The 23,921-nt window shown below is 47.0% G+C and overlaps 1 protein-coding gene across 1 annotated transcript in view; it reads right to left on the bottom strand.

Annotated features, from left to right (window-relative positions):
- The window catches only part of unc5a (unc-5 netrin receptor A), a 115,104-nt gene that overhangs the window by 58,011 nt on the left and 33,172 nt on the right, over window positions 1-23,921 (bottom strand). Inside the window, exon 2 of the mRNA XM_076162749.1 lies at window positions 723-938. Coding sequence (XP_076018864.1) covers window positions 723-938 — 216 coding nt within the window. The remainder of the gene's footprint in view (window positions 1-722; window positions 939-23,921) is intronic.

The following is a 23,921-nucleotide window of genomic DNA, read 5'->3' as shown; positions in this document are numbered from 1 at the left end:
GCAAATTCATTATGGCTCTTATGTCTCAGGTTACACTTCCCACCACAAAACACTCCAGCGCTTCTAACTTAACTGATTTAAATTCTGCCACCAATTCCCAAAATAGACTGAAAATGTTCATACACGTTTTCCGATGGAGCACAGTATCCTCCGCTCCTCTCATTCCTGCTGTTAATGTGTGCAGAGAAACGAGGATGAGTACGGAATCTAGACTAGTGGAAATACAGACACATTTAGTCTCTTCTAAAACTTTTGCAGTGCTCGCTTCGGCGAAGAGCGAGCGGTTCGTGCGCTGGCGGAGAACTGAAGCCGGCGACGCTTGCTATGCCTCAAAGTCACTCACGCAGCGGAGGGTTTAAAAAAAATGGTACGTTTTGTTCTATTAGGGGGGAAAGGGGGAACAAAAAAAACAGAGCCGGCGTGGGAGAGAGGACGAATCAGCACGCACGCCGATCAAAGGCTCAGTGTGGGAGAGGATCGGTGCTCGTCTTATAGACTGGATCAGAAACGCCGTCACGTCGAGTCGACACGCTTTTTCAGCCCGGATTTGGTCGGCAGGCGCACGAAAAGTTCCAAACCCTGTGAGGTAAAATGCTTATACTGTATGCACAGACATTTTGTTTACGACGGAGAGACAAACAAACAGGTCTCCCAGACGATCGGGAGGATTTCTACAGACAGAAACCCTCGTGGACTTGCACATGTCGGTGAGTCAGACATACTTGTTGCCGGGTCAATGGTCCGCTCGATCAGGTGGTCATCCTGGTGCACCCACTCGCCGTTGCACTTGAAGTAGATCTGCGTGGCCGGGGTGGAGCGGCACGTCATAGTCACCGGCTTATTCTTCACGATGTACTCGTCCTGGGGCTCCACCTGGAAGTGAGGCAGCAGGTCGGCGAAGGACGCGGGAAGCGTCGCCGTGGCAGCATGCTGGGAGCCTTGAGAGAGAGAAAAGAAGAGGGTCATGTTAGAGCGAGAGGGAGAGAGCGGGCGAGCTGTTCAAACCTTCAAGCTTTCAAGTTGTCATGACAGCGCCGGAGATGAACCTTTGACTGTGGAAGATGTGGAGCAAAGTGAAAAGGCAGCAGACTCCAAATATCTCATGCAGCTCTTCTGTGTCCTCGGTGAATTGCGACATGGAAGTGTGAAAAGCGTTGTTTGGAGTTTGGAGACGGGAGCAGCAGCAGCGGCGGCGGCGGCTGTAGTGACGGAGCCTCGGCCTTGTGCGCTCTTAGCCGGGTCCAGACCACCGTACTTTCCTGCCGCTCTTAATCACGGCCCCTTTAATGCCGGCGCTGATGGACCCGCAGCCATAAATCCTGCGTCTCAGTGACCGGGCCACTTCAGACAGTGTTATACGGCTCTTCATCCAGGACTCTAACTCTGCCCGCATTAAGCAGGACGGGAGGAGGGGGGGGGCGAGGATGACTGACAGCTCAGACAGCCAGTGCACTTAAAGTCACATCCTAAAGACGCCGGTTGGATTCCCGCAGAATGTTAGAGGAGACACAAAGTAGCAGCGGTAGGTACAGAGGAAGAGAAGGAAGAGGAGGAGGAGGCGTCTGCACTGTCCTTCAACTAGACAACAGTGTGATTTATGGCTAAATATGCTGGATTAACAATGAACACAATGCAGCTTTCAGAGCACACATCCTGTCTTCCTAAGCACAGTCTCTCCCTCTAATCATATTAGCTTTATGTCTCTTTGTGTGTGTGTTTGTGTGTGTGTGTGTGTGTGTGTGTGTTTGAGAGAGAAAGAGGGGGAGGAAGCAGAACAGAGCTGGAAGAGGGAAATAACCTCTTTACACTACAGACACTCGGGGGAGACCAGTAAATCCCAAAATAAAACCCCTTTAAAGGAGTGTAATATTAATTTACTGCCCTGAATCCAATATGGCTGACAGACCGGCGCATTAACAACCTCCTCCGTCGCCGCAGCAGCAGGACGGCACGCCAGCCCCCATCTCTCATAATGAAACGGCAACACTGATGCTGACCTTTCACTCCCGGCTCCCTCCCTCCCGCGCTCCCCCGCCGTCCCTCGCAGAGCGGCCGGGTCAGTGATGATATTACTTTGCGTCATAAACACCAATCTTTGGATAAAGACATTATCTGTCCGTCCGTCCCCGCCGCCCCACGCATCGCATTAACGTGCGTCTCTCTCTCGCTTTTTCCCTTCACCCTTGTGTGCTGAGTTGCTAATTCATCAGGATGAGATACAGCGAGGCACGCTGCCGCCGCCGCCCGCCACTGAACCCCATTAATGTTTCGTGTACGTGTTTAACTCTTAATGAAAACTAAATGTTCTGTGTCCAATGAAGGACATACATCACTTAGTGACACTTTGCCTTTTTCTCATTTTCCGAACACATTTTCTTATTGCGGCGCATTTGCATAGAGAGGAAATGTCATTAATATGGCAGCTCGCTTTCCAGGAGAAAACAAACCGACAGACCTTTTGTGCTGTGTGTGTATATGTGTGTGTGTGTATATGTGTGTGTCTGTATGTGTGTGTGTGTGTATGTCATCAGATGGTGTTAAGGGAACAGGCCACAGTTCATGGGGAAGCATGAGCGTAATTGCTTTAACGGAGAACCAGAACTTCTCTAATAAACTGCGTGGGCCCAGCAGGTCAGGTTGCTTGAAAGTGTATCAGGTCCTAATGACGGCGTCTCTCTCTCTCTCCCTCTCTCTCTCTATCTCCAGTCGCCCGGGCTGACCCGCCGTACTCCCCGCAGACGGGAGACGACAGCTCGCTAAAACCCCTCACACCTGCCAGGTTAATCATCTCTCAGAGGACAGACGAGGTCGAGGCGGCGCGAAAAACCAAAGTGACGCGGGACACGAGCCCGACGGGTGAACCTGGCCGCGCCGCTAACTCGCCGCCCGCCTTCTTATTCGCAGGGGTCACATTCAACATGAACTGTTGAATTTTGATGATGTTGCCAATTTGCGGGCACGTAAGCTTGTGCATCACAATGGGCCGGGGCGGGAGGGGGGCGGGGTTATTCTGCCATTTTAGTACACGGGCCGAGGTTAATGAGGTTAAACACGTAATTTCTTGAGAGAAGTAAATTCTGATTTTATGCGCGGCTATTCCAGTCACGCGCCGCTTTATATCAAACCCATAATGGAGGGCTGATGTGCAGTAAATTGGCTTAGATTATTGTCACGACACAATGTACTTCAAAGTCAACGTGCACACACACGCACACACACAGGACGGCGTGTCAGCCACTTAACAGACTTCTTGCGGGTCAATGCACAAATCAAATAGACACACAGCAGCACATTCTGTAGGCACATTCCACGCAACGTGAACGGATAAGGCCGCCATTAATTGTCAAATGCGTCTGAGCGCATTACCAGATCGTTTTGTACACAAACACACACACACACACACACACACGCACAATAAACAAAGCGCATGCTAAAATGTCTCCCTTGTTTGTCGTAAGGCAGATGAAGTTGATGTAATTGGTTTAATGTGCTGTATGTGGTACAGGGGCCCAATAACCATTAGACCACTCCATACACTCCTACACACATTTCCATAAAAAGACAATAATTTAGATCCTAGTTTGAATCTGTTCAAAAACAAACATTGGGTTGTGACCTGATATTCGTCTGCAGCTGCTTTGCTCTACAGAGACGATGGGCCTGAGCTCGCACAAACACACATACACCCACACGTACGTACACACACACACACACACACACTCGGGATGCATCAGCTGTCAGCCTACAGAGCCGCGATGTCCGGGGCAGATTCACTGCTGCACACAGACGCAGTGTCTCATCTGTCCAGCTGACCGAGTCAACTTCCAGGAGCGACACGCATCGGCCGTGTCTGGTTTCACGGGACGCCTCGCCTCAGAGCGCCATGTTGCAGTCGCTCGACTAGACCGGCCCCTTTTATGTGCTTAGGAGGAAGCTGCCAATGCGGCTGAGACGTGTTTGTTTGACAAGAGGACAAGAGGACAGGATCCAGTCCGTCCTTCCCATTGTGATCGAACCCAAGCGACCTGTTCAACTGTAACACTCCTTTGTTTGTAACCATACAGTTTTACATAAACAGCTGAAAGGATTTAAATGTCAGTGTCCGTCGTACAATGAGATGAGCTTGGACGGCGACGCAGGGTCCCGTTCTGCACGGATGCATCCCACGAAATGAGAAACAGCCATCATAACCGCAGGAGGAAGCAATAAAAGCGCACGCCGCCCCTGCAGCTTACTAAAGTCTTTTGTTACCATCTCACTTCAATATTCACGTCACAAACTGTATCACTTTACAGGCGCAAGTAGCCCATTTTTTAATACACCAACGGTGGAATCAAACTCCTGATGATGCACCCAAACTCTGCAAGTTTCACTTTCCCCTCACAAACTTGTCAGCTTGTGTTATCGCTATTTGTGAAATAAGCATTTATACTTTAATTTCGTTGCTTATTATCAACTTGCAGAGGCGAGTTTGCTGAGTGCGACACAGCGAGAGGATGTCAGCGGGGAGAAAACCAGAGCTGCAGAGAAAATAAGCCTCTTTTCTGCCTCTTTCTCCCTCGTGGCACCGACACATCATCTGCCCTTTGGAGCCAATTACATTATATTACATTATTTATTTATTTTAACAGCGTCATGCCCCCCAAAGGAAAGCATCATTGAGCAATCACTGGGCATGATTTACATCAAAGCGATGAACAGCAGCCATAACAAGTGTTTTATGACGCCGTCGCTGCCTCACAATGTCCTCTGGAATTAATTCAATTAAAATGACGATCCAGAATATTAAACAGTTTCGTGTTTTGCTGAGACAAAACAACAAAGCCCAGGCCAAATATGACACAACTCGTTTGCTTTCTCTGTTGTTCGACTTCTTTGATTAACACCGGCGGCTTTGTTTGTTCGTCTGTTTTGCTAAGTAGCAGGAGTGGTTGAAGTAAACTGGACTTTCCTTTAAGTAGCTTCTTCACGTTTGAGCGTTAAAACGTTGACACACCTTAAGCTGCTCCTTGACTCCTCACAAACACATCCATAAAATAAGCGAGCGTATCTGTCCTCACGGTGTCCTTCATTCATGCTACCTAGCTAGCAACGGCACCAGCGAGCTAGGTAGCTTACGTTAGTTACTTCCACTGAATTTGTTTGAGAATACTCAAAGTAGCATAACTGTATCAAGGACGTTGGTTATTTCACACCAGGTGATCTCAATATGAAAAGTCCTCATAACGCAGGTGTTTCTTAACTTTATAGATAGGTTGTCATTCATCCATAGCCCCTGAATTGCTAATGGCAAAATGGAATCCTTCTCCTAATCCTCATTTTCTTCCTGTAACTGTATCAGTTCCGTTTGATTTTTGTCTCTGCCCACCTGTGACTCAGACGTGAAGGAGCTGCTGCTGGTGTCGCCGCTCTACATATTGTGTATGTAGATTAGGCCTCTGGGAGCAACAACAACAACAACGCTATTTGTGTAAAAACATGATCAATAAGGCTCTGACAACATTAACACAGGGGATGATCAAATACAGGAAAATGCATGAGAGGAAGTGAGAAAACTCGTCCATCCTCTGTGAAACATAATGTGCTGGGCTTGACGGATGTATGTTTGTCCTCTGAAGACAAATATTTACTCCTCCACATGTCTGAAATTCCGCATAAATCTTTCTGACGACAACCGTGCTTCAACAAACACTCCTTAACACACACACACACACACACACACACATATGCTACACTGCCACGCTGACACAAAGATACACAACTCCAACATGAAATATAGATTGCGTGTTTGCAAACGTTTCTCCTCCTTCCCACCCCATCAGTTAAAAATCGGCGACAGTCACAGAATTATGCATGCGGACGAAAATGCAGGTTTACGCTGGCGTGATCAAACACCCGCGCGGTTTTAAGGTAGCTTTGCAATATCCCTGGTCATTAAGGCGGACCGGAGGATGATCCATCACTGCCTCCAAACAAACAGTTGAGCATTAAGCGAACATGTAGGGGAGACGCTAAGACTTCACTGTGGCATTTGCATAAACTTTCCACGGCGGTCGGATGCGTGGGGAATGCAAAAAAGGGACAAAAAACAGGAACTGGAGGACAGACGGAGAGGAGGGGACAGGGAGGAACGGCGGTGAATATGGAAATCATCCTCATACATACGCGGCGTGCCACCTTATTACAATCTTCTCTCACTTAAATAAATAGGAGATTGGTGGCTAAGTATGCACGCTGATGCGGCGGGCCTTCGTCGGCACGCTCGCAGTTTTTTAATTCCTGCTGCCGACGGTGATGCGTAATGAGAATACGTCCATGAAAGATGCATGATGGGAGATCCCGAGGCTTCGGTCAAATAGGCCGACGGAGGGATCGGTAACTTAAATGAGGCGTCGTATAGATATCAATACCGCCACAGCTGACGGGATTGCCACCACAGGAGGGATTTGGAATGAGGTCATAAATTAGACTGGGCGCAAAGAAAAATAGTAAATTTGAATACTTGGCTCCATTGCGAACAACTTTGCACGACTACATCCTCTGTAATGACCAATTATGTCATTAAAGCGAAAACTTTAACTGACAGCGGAGAAGATCTGGCGTCACATAGACACCGTGAAGGAGCTCTGCATCCTCCAGCAGGCGCCTGCACATCTGCTCCGTTGGTTGTGTTGATTTTTATTTGTTGTTTTTTTTCCCTCTTCCCCCCTGTTGTTTGTCTGGAGCGGCGCCTCGGCGGGGGGTTCACGTGTGGAGGCGAATCAGGGAGGCGTCTACCTTCGACACCTGGGCTCACGCTTTGGTGGTAACTCGAGCGTTTTGCCTCCCCAGAGCCGTGAGGTCGACTGAGGTTGGCGTGAAATCTGACATTTTCCAAAGTGAACGTGAGATATTAGTTTATGTATGATTCGTGTTGCGGGGAAACAAATGGCTGAAAGCGATGTTTGACAAGAACAGCTGGGCGTTTGTACTGGTGTTGTGCAGAACAACAGGAGTGCCAACACAACAACCATCGCAAATGTATTCTTCAAATTAACTGGTCATAACGTCTGACCTATGATTCCCTATCTGCATCCTTATTCTTAGAAGCTTCATTAGCGCTGCGAGACTCTCCAGATTGAACATCCATATTCATCGCCGCACAGCTGATGCTTTGTCTCCATTCCCATCCAGATGTTTCCACTAGGAAATCCAGCCCTGTGCTTGTCTGCTAGATGAATATCGCAGCCTCTCAAACAATCATTTCCACATATCAGCGGTTTAATTACTGGGTGTGACTCCTCAATAATCTCTGCAGTCAGCGCTGCATAAATTAGTGGCTGTACGCCGACTCGGGTGTTTTACTCAAGTTACATAAATTCCTTCCTCTTTATGGGAAGTTTTATGGCACAGCAAATTAGCATTTAGCCGCTCAGTGAAAACTTTGGATGGCGGCGTCATATTCTGTACTATCTCCTCGAGAAATGAAGAGCTTAGCTGATAATGCATAATTAACGCTCAAAGGATGGCACAGATCAAGTAACTCTGTTAGTTAGAAAGGTGGTCGCTTACAAACGTTAATGTCAGACAATTGTTTCTCTTACTTAATATAGGAGCTAACAGAATAGAAACAGTGGCGCTTAACCATTTCATGATGAGCAGCATGACTGAAAAAGGTCACTTTAACCTGAAAAGTCATACAGATCCTACACAGTCTTTAGAAGTGTTTTCATCTCCACAGGTTACAGAACTCACAGAGAAATTCACAAGGCACCATAAAACCTTTTTTTTTTTCTTTTATTGTCGTTCTGTAAAGCTTGTGCAAACAGCAGAAACACTTGAAGGATTTTGCTCATTTTAATGGAAATTCATACTCCTCTTCCTCACAGCTTCACCTGTTTGGCGGCGTGGCGATTTAAACACATTTTGATGTAATGACTACACCCCGTTCTCAGAGGAGGGTGGAGGCCTCTGGAGGCGGCGGCGGGGGGGAGGGAGGGGCCAACACGGTCACGCTCTTTTCCACCCGGAGCACGAACGCACTCGCGGATTTGTCGCCCCCCCTCTCCCCCCTGTACGCTTAGCCGGAAACAAGGTTTTCTCAAAAGCAGGTTGATTACGTGCGTGAGTGCAGCCGTGGAGAAACGAGGAGACACACAGAGAGAGGAAGAGGAGGAGGAAGAGGAGGTCTTAAATCTTTGAAATGGATGTCAGGAAATAACACAGGGAATGAGGAAGGAAAAGACAAGAGACAATTTAGATTACCAAGTTAATCCTTTATCTAATTACTGGATATGCCCACAGCTAAAATGAGAGGTTTCACACTGTGCATTTTACAACTATGGATTTACTGCTCGCATTCAATGTATGAGCTAAACTAAAGAGCCAGCTGAACTGCTGCAAGGAACGGGAAATATACTGCCGCTGACTGCATTTTACTGCTGAGGAAAAAAGTGTAACTAAGGAAATATAAAAATGTATCCGGCAACAAATTATCTGCAGTATCTGTGCTTTTTAGGTTAATATACCCACATTTCTAATAATAAAACAATACATAAGAATGCAATGAGGTATTCTTTCACAATGATTCTCTCAGGACGTCCCTACTAAACTAAATTAAGCACTTCTTGCTTAGAGGTGACATAAAAATAAAGGCCATTATCTTGTTTCCTACGCGACGCCACAGTGGAACTATTGTCACGACCATCAAATCCCATAAACGGGAAGAGAGCAAATAAACGCCCATGCCGCCGCCGCCGCTCGCTATTGTTTACAATACTGCGGTAAATTACAGGAAATCGCAGCCAGAATGAAACTGGCCACGTCCCATTCCTCTCCTCTCACAAAGGCCGGCCTCACAGCGTCACACCTGGGCGACACCAGTGTTCTTCCAGCCGGCCTTGCAGCGCCTGATATGCCATTTACCTTCACGCACAACAATGCCCCGCCATCCAGAAACCATCCAGAAAACAGTTTGAGTTTGGCAAAATGACAAACCGGGAAGGCGAAGGAGAGCGTGTAAGTGCTGACACCAGCAGAAGGTCCTAAATGCTATTCATCCACTTTCCAAAGGCTTCTGACACGCGGCGCCGTAAAAACGCGAGGCCCACTGCGACACTCGTCAAACGCGACAGCACGACGCCTCTTCCTCCCTCCCTGCTCCTCCTCACCTCATCCCTCACCTTCCTCCCGGTGAAAAGACGCAGACAGAAACGGGTGATGACTCGCCCCGTCTAATTAACGTGATGGAGCATCGGGGGCTCCTCAACATCAGACAGAGAATTAGAGCACAACACAAAGATATGATACATAACAAGGCTGAGATAAAGCGGCACCTGTTCCACTCTAATTACTGCAACACAATGCCGCCGCAGATTCCAATTTAACAAGCCGGCGTTATTTACTGTAGCGGTGACGCTCGCCGTCCCCGGGTTGTTTACTGTACGGCGGCGAGATAAGGAAACGTGTGCTTAAGCAGACAGGCGGAATCTGACTTGATGAGAATATGAAGACGCCGTCCCGCCAGACACGACTTTAAACTGTTTGTGCACAGAAAATAAGCAACCAGAACACAGATACACCACTTCTAATCTCTCTTAGTTCCCGTCTTCCAACACCTGCTAAATAAACAGAACCATTCATGAATACACGCACAGATAGGGTGTGAATAACCGATTAAATAACCCTCTGAGTCGTGGCAGCACATTATCAAAAGACGAGTCACGTGGCTGAGAGGCTCAGGGTGGAGGAGCGCCGGACCTGAGAGAGAGAACCTAACCTATGTGCCAACCTAACCAGAAATGAAAGACAGAGCTGCTTATCTGATGTGATTTTCCCTCAGAAGCAAACCAAAGCACATCTGAACTCCACGTGTGTTTAGGGTATCAGGCCGCGGCAGAGAGGCGGCAAGCCGAGCGGGAAACTCATTTCAACCCCAACATCTTATGATTATTCTCCAGGTTTTTATCTTCTTTTTTTCTTCTGGTCCTGCATCCCTCTGCCTTTACTCACATTACAAACCAGAACCCCAGGCTGTGGTGTTTCTGATTCAGCAAAGCAGGAGCACCGAAAAATAAATTTACCTTAAAAAAAAAAACTAATAACTTACATAAAAATACATAAAAAACTATTCTGATATAAATGAAGCACCAGATGTTATTCCAGTAAAATAACATTTGTTTTCCTGTAACACTTTTTGTTGTATATACGCATGTAATGAGGTTCTAATGTAAGCATTGATAATCTCCGACGGTCCCTAAATGCCTCGTTCTCTGGTCACGGACATCAGAAATGATTTCAGCTAAATTGAATATCGACAACATGCGTATTGGGAGAGGAACTGGGCGACATCACGCACAGATAAGCGAATGCAAATGACGGAAAGCAAACACGGAGACCAGCTGCTCGCTAACAGATACAAATGAAACGTGCGAGCTGAACCCTTTTTAGATTCTGGTGGATGTTTCATTTAAATCCGGAGACCAAACTGGGAATGCGGCGAGGAGGAGGCGACGGAATACTTGACCTGAACCGGGCGCGTCCTATCGGATGTAAAGCTGCTTTACGCTGCCACACGTCACCTTTAACCCTTCACAATCCACAAACTGTATTCCTACTCATCTGTTTCCTCAGAACAGATGCAACCATTTGATAGATGAAACTACATTTCTTAAGTTTTCTATCTGAAATCCTCATCTTAAAGTGACAACTGCAATCATTCTGTCTGAAATGTAGTAAATGTGCAGCGTGTCCGACAATAGAAATAAGTACTGAGCAGAGTGCCAGGACCTCATAAATCCTCCAAGTATAGTAGTAATGTACTTATTTGCTCTGTTGCGTCTGTGTGAGCTGGATAAGGAGCACAGAAGGATGCTGCTCTTCCCGGGCTGCCACGGCAACTGATGATCTTCTGACAGATGATGTGATGAGGTGGGGCAGCACCGCTAGGCTGCTAATAACACCTCAGCACAAATTGGGGCTGAGGACACACACACACACACACACACACACACACACACACACACACACACACACACACACACACACACACACACACACACACACACACACCATCTAACAAGAGAGCAGCTCTCTTTTTCAGAAGGTGTTTGGATTTTTTGTCTTCCTCTGTCAAGTTCCCTGTCTTCCCCTCCGCACATCCAACCCTCTGCTCTCTCGCCTCGCTCTCGCTTCCCTTCACTCTCCATTCCTGCTTACAAAACGGCTTTATTAGCTCCACCGGGCAGGTTACGGCCTCAACTCGCGTCTTTTTGTCTGCTTGTTAGCGGGATTACTCAGAAAAAAGTTGCGATGTTTGACAACAACAAAAACAACAGAGAGCGCCGGTTGCGGCTCAGGGAGCAGAGCAGGATTCAGCTGTTATTGATCTATTTCTTAACATTATTACTAAATTATTGTTTGCTTGGACTGAATGGCTCCACAGTAACAAATGAGACGATTTTTGACACGTCTGAGGTGGAGATCAACTTCTTCAGGCTGTGATTTTATTGCAACAGGTCTAATTTTGTTCTTGCTTCTTCTAAAATCTCCTTATTTAACCTTTCAGATGATGATAGAATGTATTTGTTTATCTCTCCACGACAGTATTTCAGTCCTAAACATCCATAAGCAGTAGTCGACATTCGCTCTTTACCATTTCGCCGATAATCAATATGCTTAAAACGAAGTTGTGATGTTTTTCTAGGTTAAATGAGGTAGAATCGGACAAATTAAATCATTTCCAGAGTAAATGAGGTGGCTGCTTCTCTTCCATCTGCATCACAGGCTGCTCGCTGCTCCATTCTGCTGCAGTCAACAGCCCTCAAATATCTCCAGAAATGTTGTTTTTTTTGTTTCCAGGCTGATTAATTAACAATTCACTGGCTCTCACCTCACACTCGGTGTAATGGTTTTGCAAGTCACTGAAACACTCTCAATTGAAGTCTTCAGCGCAGCAGTGGCACCGAGGCCAAGTAGAAGCGAGCTAAAGCGGCGCAGAGGGAAATTGAATTTATCAACACAATGTTCTCGCCCCCCCCGCCCCTCCCTCCCTCCCTCACATCTTCAGAGAGTTACAGCCTCATGCACAATACACAAATTCCTCACACCGTCCTTGAGATCTTCTGCGTCTTTCAACAAGGCCTGGGTATCGGGAGCGCGACAAAACGCAATGAGAGCAAATTCTGAATGTTTGCTTTGCTATTGTAGCTCGATGCGCACAATGGAAACTGAAATTTTCCCTCTTCCTCCTCCACCTCCTCCTCCCAGACCCCATAAAGAGCCTGGATGGCCAGGGCCTACATTGCAGGGACAGAAATGGCTCCCCACATTCAACCTGATAATGTACACGAACAATAGCAAAGCATTAGGTGCCTGCTGTGAAAGGAGGCACTTTACTCCCAGAAAAGATGTCTACATAGTTCACTGAGAAACGGCTCGGGTGGAAACCATCGCTGTGATTATCTACTGATCCATCTTAAACGAGTGGGGAAACAATTGCTTTAATTGCCCACGATGATTATCCAAATTAATAAGGAGGCATTTAACAAATTGGATGGGCATTCCAATGTGTCCTATAGCAAAGAGCCCTTGGGCCCTGGCTGCAATTAGAGCCTTTCTAGTTTTGAATGTAAAACTACTTTGAAAACAGACTCTCAAACTGCAGGACCGGTCTGAAAGCATTTGAATCTCATTTGGGTAATGGAGAGGCATTCAAGGTTTCTCTGGGAGCTACTTTGAAATGCAAGGCAGGGCGATGGCCCTGAGAGGACCTTTGCTCAGGAAACACCCACTGAGGCGGTCTGAGATCACAATTCTGAATTCGAAAGGGGGAAATGTGCCTCCTGTTAAATTCAGCATGACGGCCCTCATTTCCCTTGAAGAGACCTGTTGGTTTCCACAGATTAAATCCTGGATCAGGACACAGTTTGGTCTCTATCAATGCAACACTCCAGACCGGACACGATAGAGCTCCTTCCAATCGGCGATAAGTCACCGCCTCGTTTGAAGCGGTAGCTTCATTGGTCATTCATTGACATTGGCATGATGTAACTTGCAGACCTGTAAGGAGATTTACTCAAGCACGTAAATACTCCATCGGCTGACCATTGGCGTTTCCTGCTGTACTTTTGTAAGATAATCAAACAGTAATACAGGGAAAAAACCAAATACTATTAATTTCATCTCATGTTTTTGCGTTTTCTGCAGTACAGCCAACATTTGTGTGTAGTGTGCATGTAGATGTACTGTGTTGTATTTAAAGTGTATTTAAAAGTCACAGGGACGTTGGGGGCCTGAGGTCTCTGCATAAGTACCACAGCAGAAATAAAACATCACAAATCTTATTCATCATATATCGCTCTCTACAAAAGCCAACAAAGTTATTTGGTCTCAAATGTAAGCTGCAAAAGCCTCCAGGCAGGGAAACGCTTGGGTGCATTTTAAGTATTTTAAAGAAACAGACCAACATTTGTGGAAACGCGTACAGTCGGCCGTCTGATGTCTTATCTGCACCGGACACACAGATTAAACAGATATTCCTCTTCTCGTTTGACTGGTTTTGACAGTGGACAAGTATATTTCCCAATACTGACCCCGACTCCTTTAAAGGCAACTGACCATGTTCCAAAGCTTAGTGTAGTTTAGGCTTCTACACTGATGAAAGCACTTTTAGTGCCTTCCAGGCAGCCTCAGGTTTCCTTTCATGTTAGTACAATAAGAGAGGCAACATGAAGAGATTTCAAACTTGCAGGAGATAGATCAGCCATTACACTCAACAGCAGGCTCTCCTTTATACAGTTTGTAATCCTGTAGAGACCACAAAATGTTTCAAAAAACACTCCAGCCCACTGATTGTGATGGTGCTAGAAACTTTACAGACCTTTTAGGACATTTTGACGTTTGCAGACGATGCCACATTGTGATCAATTACATGTTTGACAAGTAAAGGCTTCATTTACACCTTTGTTCACATAAATACAGAGAGTAGGACTGCATGTTGATGGAGGGTGTAAACACATTGTGAAGGTCATGTGATCTGTGAGAGAACGTACACATGGGGTCAAGCTCGCATTGTGATCAAATATCAGGAGCCAGTGTGTAGATGCAGAGTGGGGACGCGCCCCGCTTCCCGTTCACTCTCATTGATACGGCAGAGAGGTGAGACGTGTCAGAACTGCTCCGGGAATGTGACAGCAAAAAACCACACAAAACCGCTATTAGTTATTTTAGAAAGAAATTGTTGTTAACGGAGGAAGAATGGGCGTAAATGAGGTTCCCATCACCAGGCAGCCAGCATCCAGGTAGCAAGAACACAGGCAGACGCAAGGTGTAAATGCAACGCCGTCACCAGACATCCTGTACTTCTCCATGCTGAGACTGCATTTTACTGCAAAGTGTGAAAACATCCAAAATATCTGCTGTTACAGACTTGATGGTCCATTCAGAATAAAACCTGGTGTTAAACTCTGAAAAAGTATGGATGATGCAGCCCAACCAGCTGCCTAACACACACACACACACACACACACAAGGTGACACAGCGTTATATTAGTGATCACAGCCAAACAGATGATACAGTGCAGAGGATCACACTGTGGAGAGATGGAAACTGACAATTTAAATAAATTTGAGTTATAAGGCTGCAACAATATCACTGAGGAGAAAGTGGAGAAGAAAATGATTGTGATTTTCATTAAACTCATCAGTGACTGAACGAGCAGCAGCTACAGGCGCACGCGGCAACGGAGCCCTGAAGACAACAAAGTGCCAAATGAAGATATTTCAGGCTGATTTATGCTTCATAGGCAGCGCTGACATGCGGGCTGCTTCCTCTGAACCGCCGCTGCAGCAGATCAAAGCCGGGATCACACTCGCAGACGGTATAGATGTTTTTGAAGACAATCATCTTGAGCCCGTTGGTACGAAAGACGCATTTAGGTGGGTAATGTCACATTTACAAGCAATGAGCCAAGTACAATTTCATATTTTTCGACTTCAAAAGAGATTTCAAAATGCAGACACAAACATGCTTGTTAATTTACATAATACAATTTCTGTTTCTTGCATTTTATTCAGTAGACGCTCTGATTCCACTATACACAATAACACACAGGGCTAAGGTCGCCTACGAGAAGACAAAGCCGCAGATGCTCTAAAGCTAAATTGTGACATAAAGAGAGTCGGAACACGCACAGAACACACGTCTCTTACACGTCCTGTAAGGGGAAGGCGTGTGTTCACAAAGCCACCGTATATCTGCGGCATGAAGATCGATCATAGGCGTACATCAGCCCTGACAGCGGGGCCGCACCAACTTAAATCAACACAGAAACCACCTGTCCGCTCCCCGTAACCGCTTCATGGACGTGCTGCCGCTTCAGCTAGCGAGTGTTGGTCGTCGTGTAAGGCCTTTTGTTCTTCGCTGTGAAGGATCAGATTCCTGATGCCCAGTGGCAACCTAACCCCCCCGCCAACCCCATTCCCCCCCAAACCGGAAAGACAGATTGCCTATTTTCCTATGGCCTGTGCTGGGGACGGGCCTGTGACACCTGCTAGACGAGCGCGGCGTGGCTCTCTCCCTGTCAGCTAACGTATGGGTCTATTGATGTGCTGCGACTGGGCCGGGCCGCTCCTACCCAACACGCATTAGGGCCAGCTGTTGTGTCTCATCTGTCCGTGCGCGCGCCGCGATGGCCGCAAACAGAAAGGAAACGCAGGCTGTGCCGAGCGGAACCGCCCGTCTAGCTTCAGCCTGCGACGCTGCTGCTGTTGCAGTCGCGCCCAAGACGGTCGGGGGGGAGAAAGTTGATTCATTGCGGGTAATTGCAGCCTTGATTACGCCCGTCTGAGGAGCTCCTCCTGGGACTTCAGATTCAGTGGAGCTTAATAAAACGGGACGTATGATCACCGTCCGAAGAATTAACAATGCAATGTAAACACTAGAAACATGCATGCCAGCGTTTGACACCGATGATTAAGGTTAAAGAATGCCACGGTGATTATAGCGAGAGCACGACAACAAACAAAGGGACCTTGATAGAACGCACGTGAAGGCCAATTCAGACTCATCAAGCAATCAGCTGGATAAATGCCACGTTTCTCATTATCCAGGCACTGATCTCGCGGATTTCGCCACCATCATCGCGTGCAGAGAAGAGAGTGTGTGAGAGAGAGAGGGAGAGAGCGAGAGACACAGGGAGACTGTACCTACCCCGTTGAGAAAGATGAGGGAGACGCCCTTTTCAAAGTTTGAGCCCGTGAACCCCTGAAAGGTCTGTTCATGCCCCTGCCGGCATGAATAATCGCCCCCCAGCTCCCCTGTAATGTGCTGCCGATGATATATTGGAGCACATTTATTACAGCTCCGCTTCCACCTGGCTGGGAGCAGCAAGCCCTCCATTAATAAAGAGCCCCGGCCCGCGACCAGACGCCCGCGCGGCCACTGAAGGCGGGCGCTGATCTGCCGTTAAGCCCGCGTGACCTAATTGGTAGGGATTGCAGGTGCAGACAGCTCGCCGTTTTACCTTTAACACCGCCTGATGTGGAGCTGCACCGCTGCTGGTAGCGACTCTGTCTAATAAGTTAGGACCCACTTGCTCTCTGCTAATCCCGGTCCAAATCCATGCAGGTCATACTGTGAGATTTCTGTCATCTCAGCAGCGGAGATGGCAACGAGCCAATCAAGACGCGGCGCAGCGGAGACGTGCGGCGCTCATTGTTTGCCACCATCGAGCGCTCGGTTCAGCGGGATAAAACAGCAGCGTCTGAATGGTGATGTGGGATTACAGCTGCCAGCACTTTGTAGTGATTTTACAGGATTAAAGCACCATTACGCCGCAAACTTCAGCTGTCAAATTAAGTGTGAGAATTAGCCCTTCAGACAAACATGTCAGAGGCCGACTTCAAAACAATCCCACTGTTTCCTGACACTTGGGCCCCACTGACATGGTTGTGATTGTTTAATGGGTTTCAAAGTACATTTGACAATAACTCTGTGGGCCCACGGCAACGCTCAGGCGCCGCAGACGACGGTGCTCAGGAACAGAAACGCAAAAACACAAAGAACAGACAAACAGACGTATGAGGCGTAACTTTTAGGTTCAACGTGGTGCAATAAAGCTTTTTACAGCTTCATTAAGAGAGCGGCACATCTCCTCCCCAGGTGGTTGATTCATATTCAAACCAGTTTATACGCTTCATCAGAATTTGAACCATCGCTGCGTTATATGTCGACACTGAGGCTTTCACACTTAATACCTTGGACTAAATATTCACATGTTCTCAGAGTTTAGAGCTGCCGGCTTGAAACGGGCTGGAGTGGGCGTTGTTGTCGTCCAAAATAAGAACAAACCCAGTGCGTTCCTGTACCTGGTATTCATATCTACACTGGAAATAGGCTCCTCGTAGTCATGCTCTCCTTTATTTATAACAACGTTGTTAGATAAGCGTCTATATCTGCACTCATCTCCCTCGTCTAGAATACGTTCCTGTGACTGCGCCTCCCTCCACAGCCAAAGACAGTCTCTCTCTCCCTCTCTCTCTCTCTCTCTGAGAATTTGACTATCACAGATGCAGGTCTGCAGCTGAGAAATGTCAGTCCAGCCTCTGCAGTTCTCCGCCGTCCCCTAATAACGCAATCACAAAGCCAAAGCGTGGTCCACATGCAGAGCGGGCAAACGGGCCACCTGTGTTGTTTGTATATCGGCACGTCTCTGGGAACGCACGTGCATCGCAGAGGTCACGGCGGGAATCAATTTACATCCATCTTCCAGAGAGAAATAACTTATTTGTCCAATTTATTACACAGCGTTCCGTTCTATTGTGAGAGGCGCGAGAATTCACACGCCTCTTGATTGAAATCATTGCCACTGGGAGAGCCGAGCCAACACCCTCAGACGATCCGCCGTGCCGAAAAGTGAGGGAATCATTGATTTTCAACAGGAAGTCATTAAGGCGAATCTATGGTAAATGAGAAAGTGGAGGTGGAGAATGGCGGCGTTCAGCAGGACATTCAGTTATCACCGTATTCTCTTACAGACGGCCGGCGGTGTCCAGCTATTCCCGAGCTTGTGCTTAAGTGAGACCCGGTCTCTCTGAGAGGGAGGCTGCTGCTGCTGCGCTTTGGTAAAGTGCAAATGGAAAGCACCCTTGAGTGAATAAAACGGAGCCGGAGTGAGTAACAGACAAAAAATTGTAATCTTGCCAAAAATAAAAATGAGGGAGAAAAAGAAGCAATAACATCCTGAACCAACACAGAAATCCTTTAGCGAATTCTGCGCCAAAGGGTTGCTCTGTGAAAATAATCTCCTTTGATGCTTGATTACAAAAATACACCCCTCTACTTTGAACCCCTGAAAGAACACTTGAATATGAACGTTTAATAAATGCAACCAGCTCAATGTCAGTTCAACAGAATCCACCACGCCGCCTTTCTTCTACAGGAACGGCATCAAACCGGACCGTTTCTTCTCAATGGAGATGTCAAACCGGTGATTAAAGGTCTCTGCTGTGTTAATATGGCAGCTCCGAAGCCGCCCACTTACATGATGCAGGTGACGAGGAGAGATTAAGGCCAGAAAGCCTCCTCATGCTGCGTGTGGACGCCCTCGCTATGGAAATGTTGGAGGCTAAAGCACCTGAGATGATAATAGCTGCTCCCATGAAATGTTAAAATGTCAGCGTCTGATTTGTCACCACGTCCGTTTTCATTTTTTCTGTGTATTGCCGCTTAGGAAAAAGGTCAACCTGCAGAGACACGGCGGCAAACACAAAATAATTTGTCTGCACACTTGAAAACAAGAGGCAGGACAGCGGCGTCCGTCCCCAGATGAACACAATCGGGGCCGTCCAGGCTGTGATAATCACATTCGGCCGACACCCTCGAAATTAAAGTCGGGGAAAGGCGCTGATGAGTGCACACGGGGCGAACAAGAGTTCAATCCAACAAATAAATGCTGCTGGATGGCTGCCGCTTCGCCGCATCAGCCTGTGTATTTCCTGCAGCGTCTCATCGGATGTGGAGACACTTCCAGCCTGACACCTCTGAGGACACCGGGATCATCTTAAACATTCATGCGGCTGACTCAGCCTCAAATTATACACCTGATTGAGTTGGCTGGCCTGAGGCTGCTTGTTAGATGTGATGGACCTGTGCCAGCACTTGACAGGAGAAATCCAAGACAACATTTGGTTTTTATAACAACAAGTCCACGAGGACGAGGAGACAGGAAGTCCGCGTGTTTGACGTCCTGTCTATATCTTCGGGAAAGAAAACATCAAGAGGACAAAGATGCGGCTGCAGCACTGCAGTGTGGTTTATTCCCTGTCTGATATGAACAATAAATTTGCTGCCTCGTGTGTGTGTGTGTGTGTGTGTGTGTGTGTGTGTGTGTGTGTCTGCACGTGTGACTAAATCTCCCGAGCAGACTAAGTGAAAGTGATAAGCAGTAGAAACGGCGTCCTGCCTCTCACGGGCCGCTTCCAACGATTGCTGGGAATTCATTGCTCTCTCTATCTGTCAGGCAGGAAGGGAAGCAGGAAAGTGTATTTAAAGGATTTTCACAGTCCTTAATGCTATTTATTACATCTCTCCAGCTGCAGCCAGGAGTGGCTACATGTAATTGCAGCCATAGATCTTTTGGCCTGAAGACAACCAATCAAGACGGATCCCTGTGCTGTGGCTGGGATTGACCGTGAGTGAATCCCGGTGACTTAGAGATGGGACATTATTTAACATGGACCCAGAGTGACGCTAAGGAGCATTAGGTTCTGGGGTTGTTAAAGCACTTGTCACACTCCAAAGGCATCCATCTGCACAACGCCGGCTTCAATCAATAGATAAGTAATCGGCTGCAATGAGAGCCAGCGTGCAGTATTACTCACCCACTGTCCTGAAACAGCCTCGCCGCCCAACACGCGCCGCAGCACAGGCCGCCGCAGCTCCATCACGGAGGAACTTATCTCTCAGCAGAGCACGACGGCTATCGACAGCACACAACCAACAGCACCTTTGTATTGGTACCATCAGTCAAAGGGACACTGGGCTCTCTCGTTTTGCAGAGTCTCTGTCTGCCGCAAGGCCGACGCGGCAAATAAAGCAAGAGGAGCGACGACGTGCCTTTACTTTACTTTACACTCCGGCATAGTGACGCCGTGATTACGCAACGGCCCCTCTGCTCTCAAGTGCCACTCAGAATCAATTGGTTGGGTGGCAGCGTCTCCTCCTGTTCCTGCGTCAAACACATCCCCCTGCTTCCTCCGGATGACGCGGGTAATGTTGGCAAAAATTGGAATGCGTTAACTTTAACACCCATCAGACGTACAGAACATAAACCCAGAGAGTTGTTAAAGATGTATTTTCCATCAGGCGGGAGAACGGAGGCCTAGTATACAATAACAGCATTACAGTAATCTGACAAATATCCTTAATTCTGTTTTAGATAAAATCCGAATATTCAAGGTCTGATTCTGTTTCCTGTGCTTAGAAAATCTCTTTAAATCTGCCTCGTCTATTTTCATGTATTGCTCCTTTAAAAAACACGTTGAAATCAGACTCTTGAGATTAGCTAATAAAGGAAACAGAAAGTAGGACAAAGACACAATGCATCTTTTTGGTAAAATCTATAAAAGGCTCGGATCATCTGAGGTTAATTCCGGAAATTAAATGGCATCTCTGCTCTTGGTATGGTATAATTATTTATATACATGTCACGAGTCCTTTGATGAATACTTTAATAAGAGCCGGGTACAGTGTAGCTTATTAACGACTCAAGTATGTGCCATTTCACTTTGGTTTCTAATGGAGAATCGCCTGGATAACAGCAAAAATAATTCAAAACAATAATTCAGCTACATGAGGATGGTTAAGCTGACAGACCGAATATACCAAAAGATGAAAGCCTATTTTTTTTACTACGGAGATAAACCTCCCGAAGCTCCTGCGTCAACGTGGTGAACGGCTTCAGTCTGTCTGCAGCAGGTAAACAGAGTGAAGGTGCAGACATGAAGAGGAAACATCAGCGGCGTGTTACGGCAGACATCCAGCTGCTTTCAGCGCCGCTTCAGCCGGTCTGGAAACGTCCACAGGCTTTGTCTTTAAAAAACAACAACATCACGCGAGTATAACAATCAAAGCCGGAATACGAATCATCTCCGCTCGGTGAAGTTACTCTCCAACGCTTCCAAATCTGCGTCATCATCAAAGACTTTTCCAAACTCAAAGCAGATTAATTCTCTGCGGACTCTTCCCGCTTTGCTTCAGGTACACCGTCCATCTTTCCCTTACACCAATGCATGAACAGGCGCTGCAGTAAATCAAATGAGTAACATGATGTTTGAAGGGAGGCCCCCTGCTGTGATTCCTCTGAACAGACGTGGACAACAAAGCAGCTGGCAGCTGATGTGCCGGCGCCAAACCAATATATGCATGAGAGCCTCTCAGACAAAACTGCACATTTAATTTAAGCGTAGTGAGGTAATGAGATTACGGTTGAACGTTTAATTCAGCTCCGCCTAATTTCTCTGGAATGTGGAGTTGGATTGCACAACAGTGATTGAATGACTAAAGCAATGCTGAAACTTGTAGTCGAGTCCTGCAAACTGTGCGGTTACAGCGACGGGATGAGTTTGTCGAGTGTCACGCTGCGCAAAACAGGTCAAATGTAAATCTAGACGGTGATCCGTGTCAGACGGCACGACGGGATTCAGGGGGAAACTGCAGTCTGATTGTGAGGTTTTGCTCCCAAATTAAATCTCTGCCACTGCCTGAGTTCTCTCTCTTCATTTGCTCATGAAACTCTTTTGTACGTCAACAAAAAAAAAAAGCCCTGACCGTCATTTTGAATTGCGACCATTCATCTCTTTTATTTGGTTTGTGGTTGAGATTTATGATGCGGTAACTCAAACACCTTTGACGACAAATAGCGCCATTGTCAAAGAGCTAAATTTGACACAAAGCATACAAGCAAAGAACACATCCACTCTGTTTAACACCGCCACTCATTCTCACCCAGGCAGAACGTTCCGGCTAATACATTTCAAACCTTTGGGATAATGAGAAACACCCCAAACTAACACCTTGCTTTTCTTTACGTAACTCTCAGACTCACAGTGTTGAGTGCCTGCTGCTCTATTTGGCAGTGGAGGAATATCATTCTTCTGCCGACGTCGGGTATCGATTCTTATGCCGGCTCGTCCTAAATATCGGCCTCAGACAATAGAAGACGCACAAAGGCTTTCCTCCGGATGAGCACGTTGCTCACGGTGACGACTCAGAGCGCCTTTTGTGACATTTAGGGGTTGTTTTGGAGGGGGGAGGGGTTGGTATTCTAAGAGCTTACGTCTATAGGAACGGCCACTCATGTGCCGGGGGGGGGGCCATCAAAGTGAATCATGAGGTGCTAATGTAAGGTCACGCTTAACACAAGACATCCCCAGACGGACGCCGACACCCCCCCCGGACACCCCTGTCCCTTTGCCCCGCCCTCTGCCCCCCCCCTCCGCCCTGTCCTTTGTCCCACCCCTCAGCTAATCAGGGCCTTCATCTCAGCTCGTCTTTCCTTACATGGGAGAGATTTGATTACTTGCCATTTTCCAGCTCATTAATGAAGAGTTATGCCGCATTTGTAATGAGTGTGTCCCGGTTGAAACATGAGCAAGTTCCCCTGGACCGCGCTGAGTGCTTCTTAGCCGATTGCTTTCACCTCTGCGGTGGGTTTTTACTGGTGTGGCTCGGAGGAAGACACTGCAGAAATGGAGAATAAATGGGAGTCCTAGCACATGAACCTAATTAGGAAAGGATTTCTGAAACGTTATATCGAAGCAAAGAAGAGGGCTAAAAATGAACCAATAGGAAATTAAATGCACCGACAGATGACATTTTGATATTTCAGACTACGTGCAGTATAGATATGGATCGCTGTATTTATAGCAAACAAAAAGGGCACAATTAAAGTACTGAATTACGCAGGATTGATATTTTTAAAACCGCACAGGCTGACCCATAATTGCATTCCTCATGCGAAACTTACTACGAACCGCAACTCCGTCAAATTAGCGAACATGCTGTTGCTCAACGGTCTGAAACCAGAGGCCCCGCACAGCTGAAAAGCCCCCCCCACACACACACTCGCACACTCCGCTTTGCCTTTCAAGCCGAAAATCTAGCTGCATTCATGCGCCGCAGATGTGACTGTTGATGCACATCAGTCGCATTCAGCGGCAGGCAGGATATCAATGCTAACATCCATTAACAGCTATTCTCTCAATGCCCATCATTCAGGCTTTATTGTCACCAACATGTAATTACAGCTTCAACCAATTACCACCCCATTACCTTTACAACTTTGAGTGATCGCGATTCTTTTCTTTGGGGTTTTTTGTGCCGCTTTCATTTCTCTTCCCTTCCAAAGCCTTTACATTTGGAGTGGGGTTGGAATAGGCAAAGTTTGTGTTTCGAAAACTTTATAATCTGTTATTATAATATTTACAGCGACATGTACAAGTTTTTTTGTGTTCCTTCAGAAGCAAGCTGTTTATCTGTGCGGAATAATTGAGCACTTGATCTGGGGGGAACGGAAACCCAGAAAAATCACTTAATAACGACATCTAGCAGCTTAGGGTGGAATGATTATGGTCTCCGACACTCCTCTGCAGTCTATTCTTGGAGTGCTCATTTGCAACTTTAATTCCGCAAATGGACTCCGACGCTGTGTTTACAAGACACGAGGCAGCCTGAGCTCTGACAGCTCAAAAGCAGCTCCCTCATAATCAAGAGACTAATGCTGCATAATCAAGTCACATATACACTAATGTGGACTTGAAAGGCCTTTGGTCGTGCTGTAAAGCCTTTAGAAAATGAATCTCGTGTCATTTGGTGTTTACATCTGTATACAAGTGAGCACAGGCGAGCGTGCGGGGGTAGACGGCTAATTAAAGGCTCTGCC

The sequence above is a fragment of the Genypterus blacodes genome, unplaced genomic scaffold, assembly GCF_046128005.1.
Source record: "Genypterus blacodes isolate CSIRO-AG114 ecotype Tasmania unplaced genomic scaffold, CSIRO-AGI_Gbla_v1 ptg000128l_1, whole genome shotgun sequence".
In the NCBI taxonomy this organism is placed as follows: Eukaryota; Metazoa; Chordata; class Actinopteri; order Ophidiiformes; family Ophidiidae; genus Genypterus; species Genypterus blacodes.
Note: the sequence above shows the minus strand (reverse complement) of the source record. Positions and strands in the feature narration are given on the sequence as shown.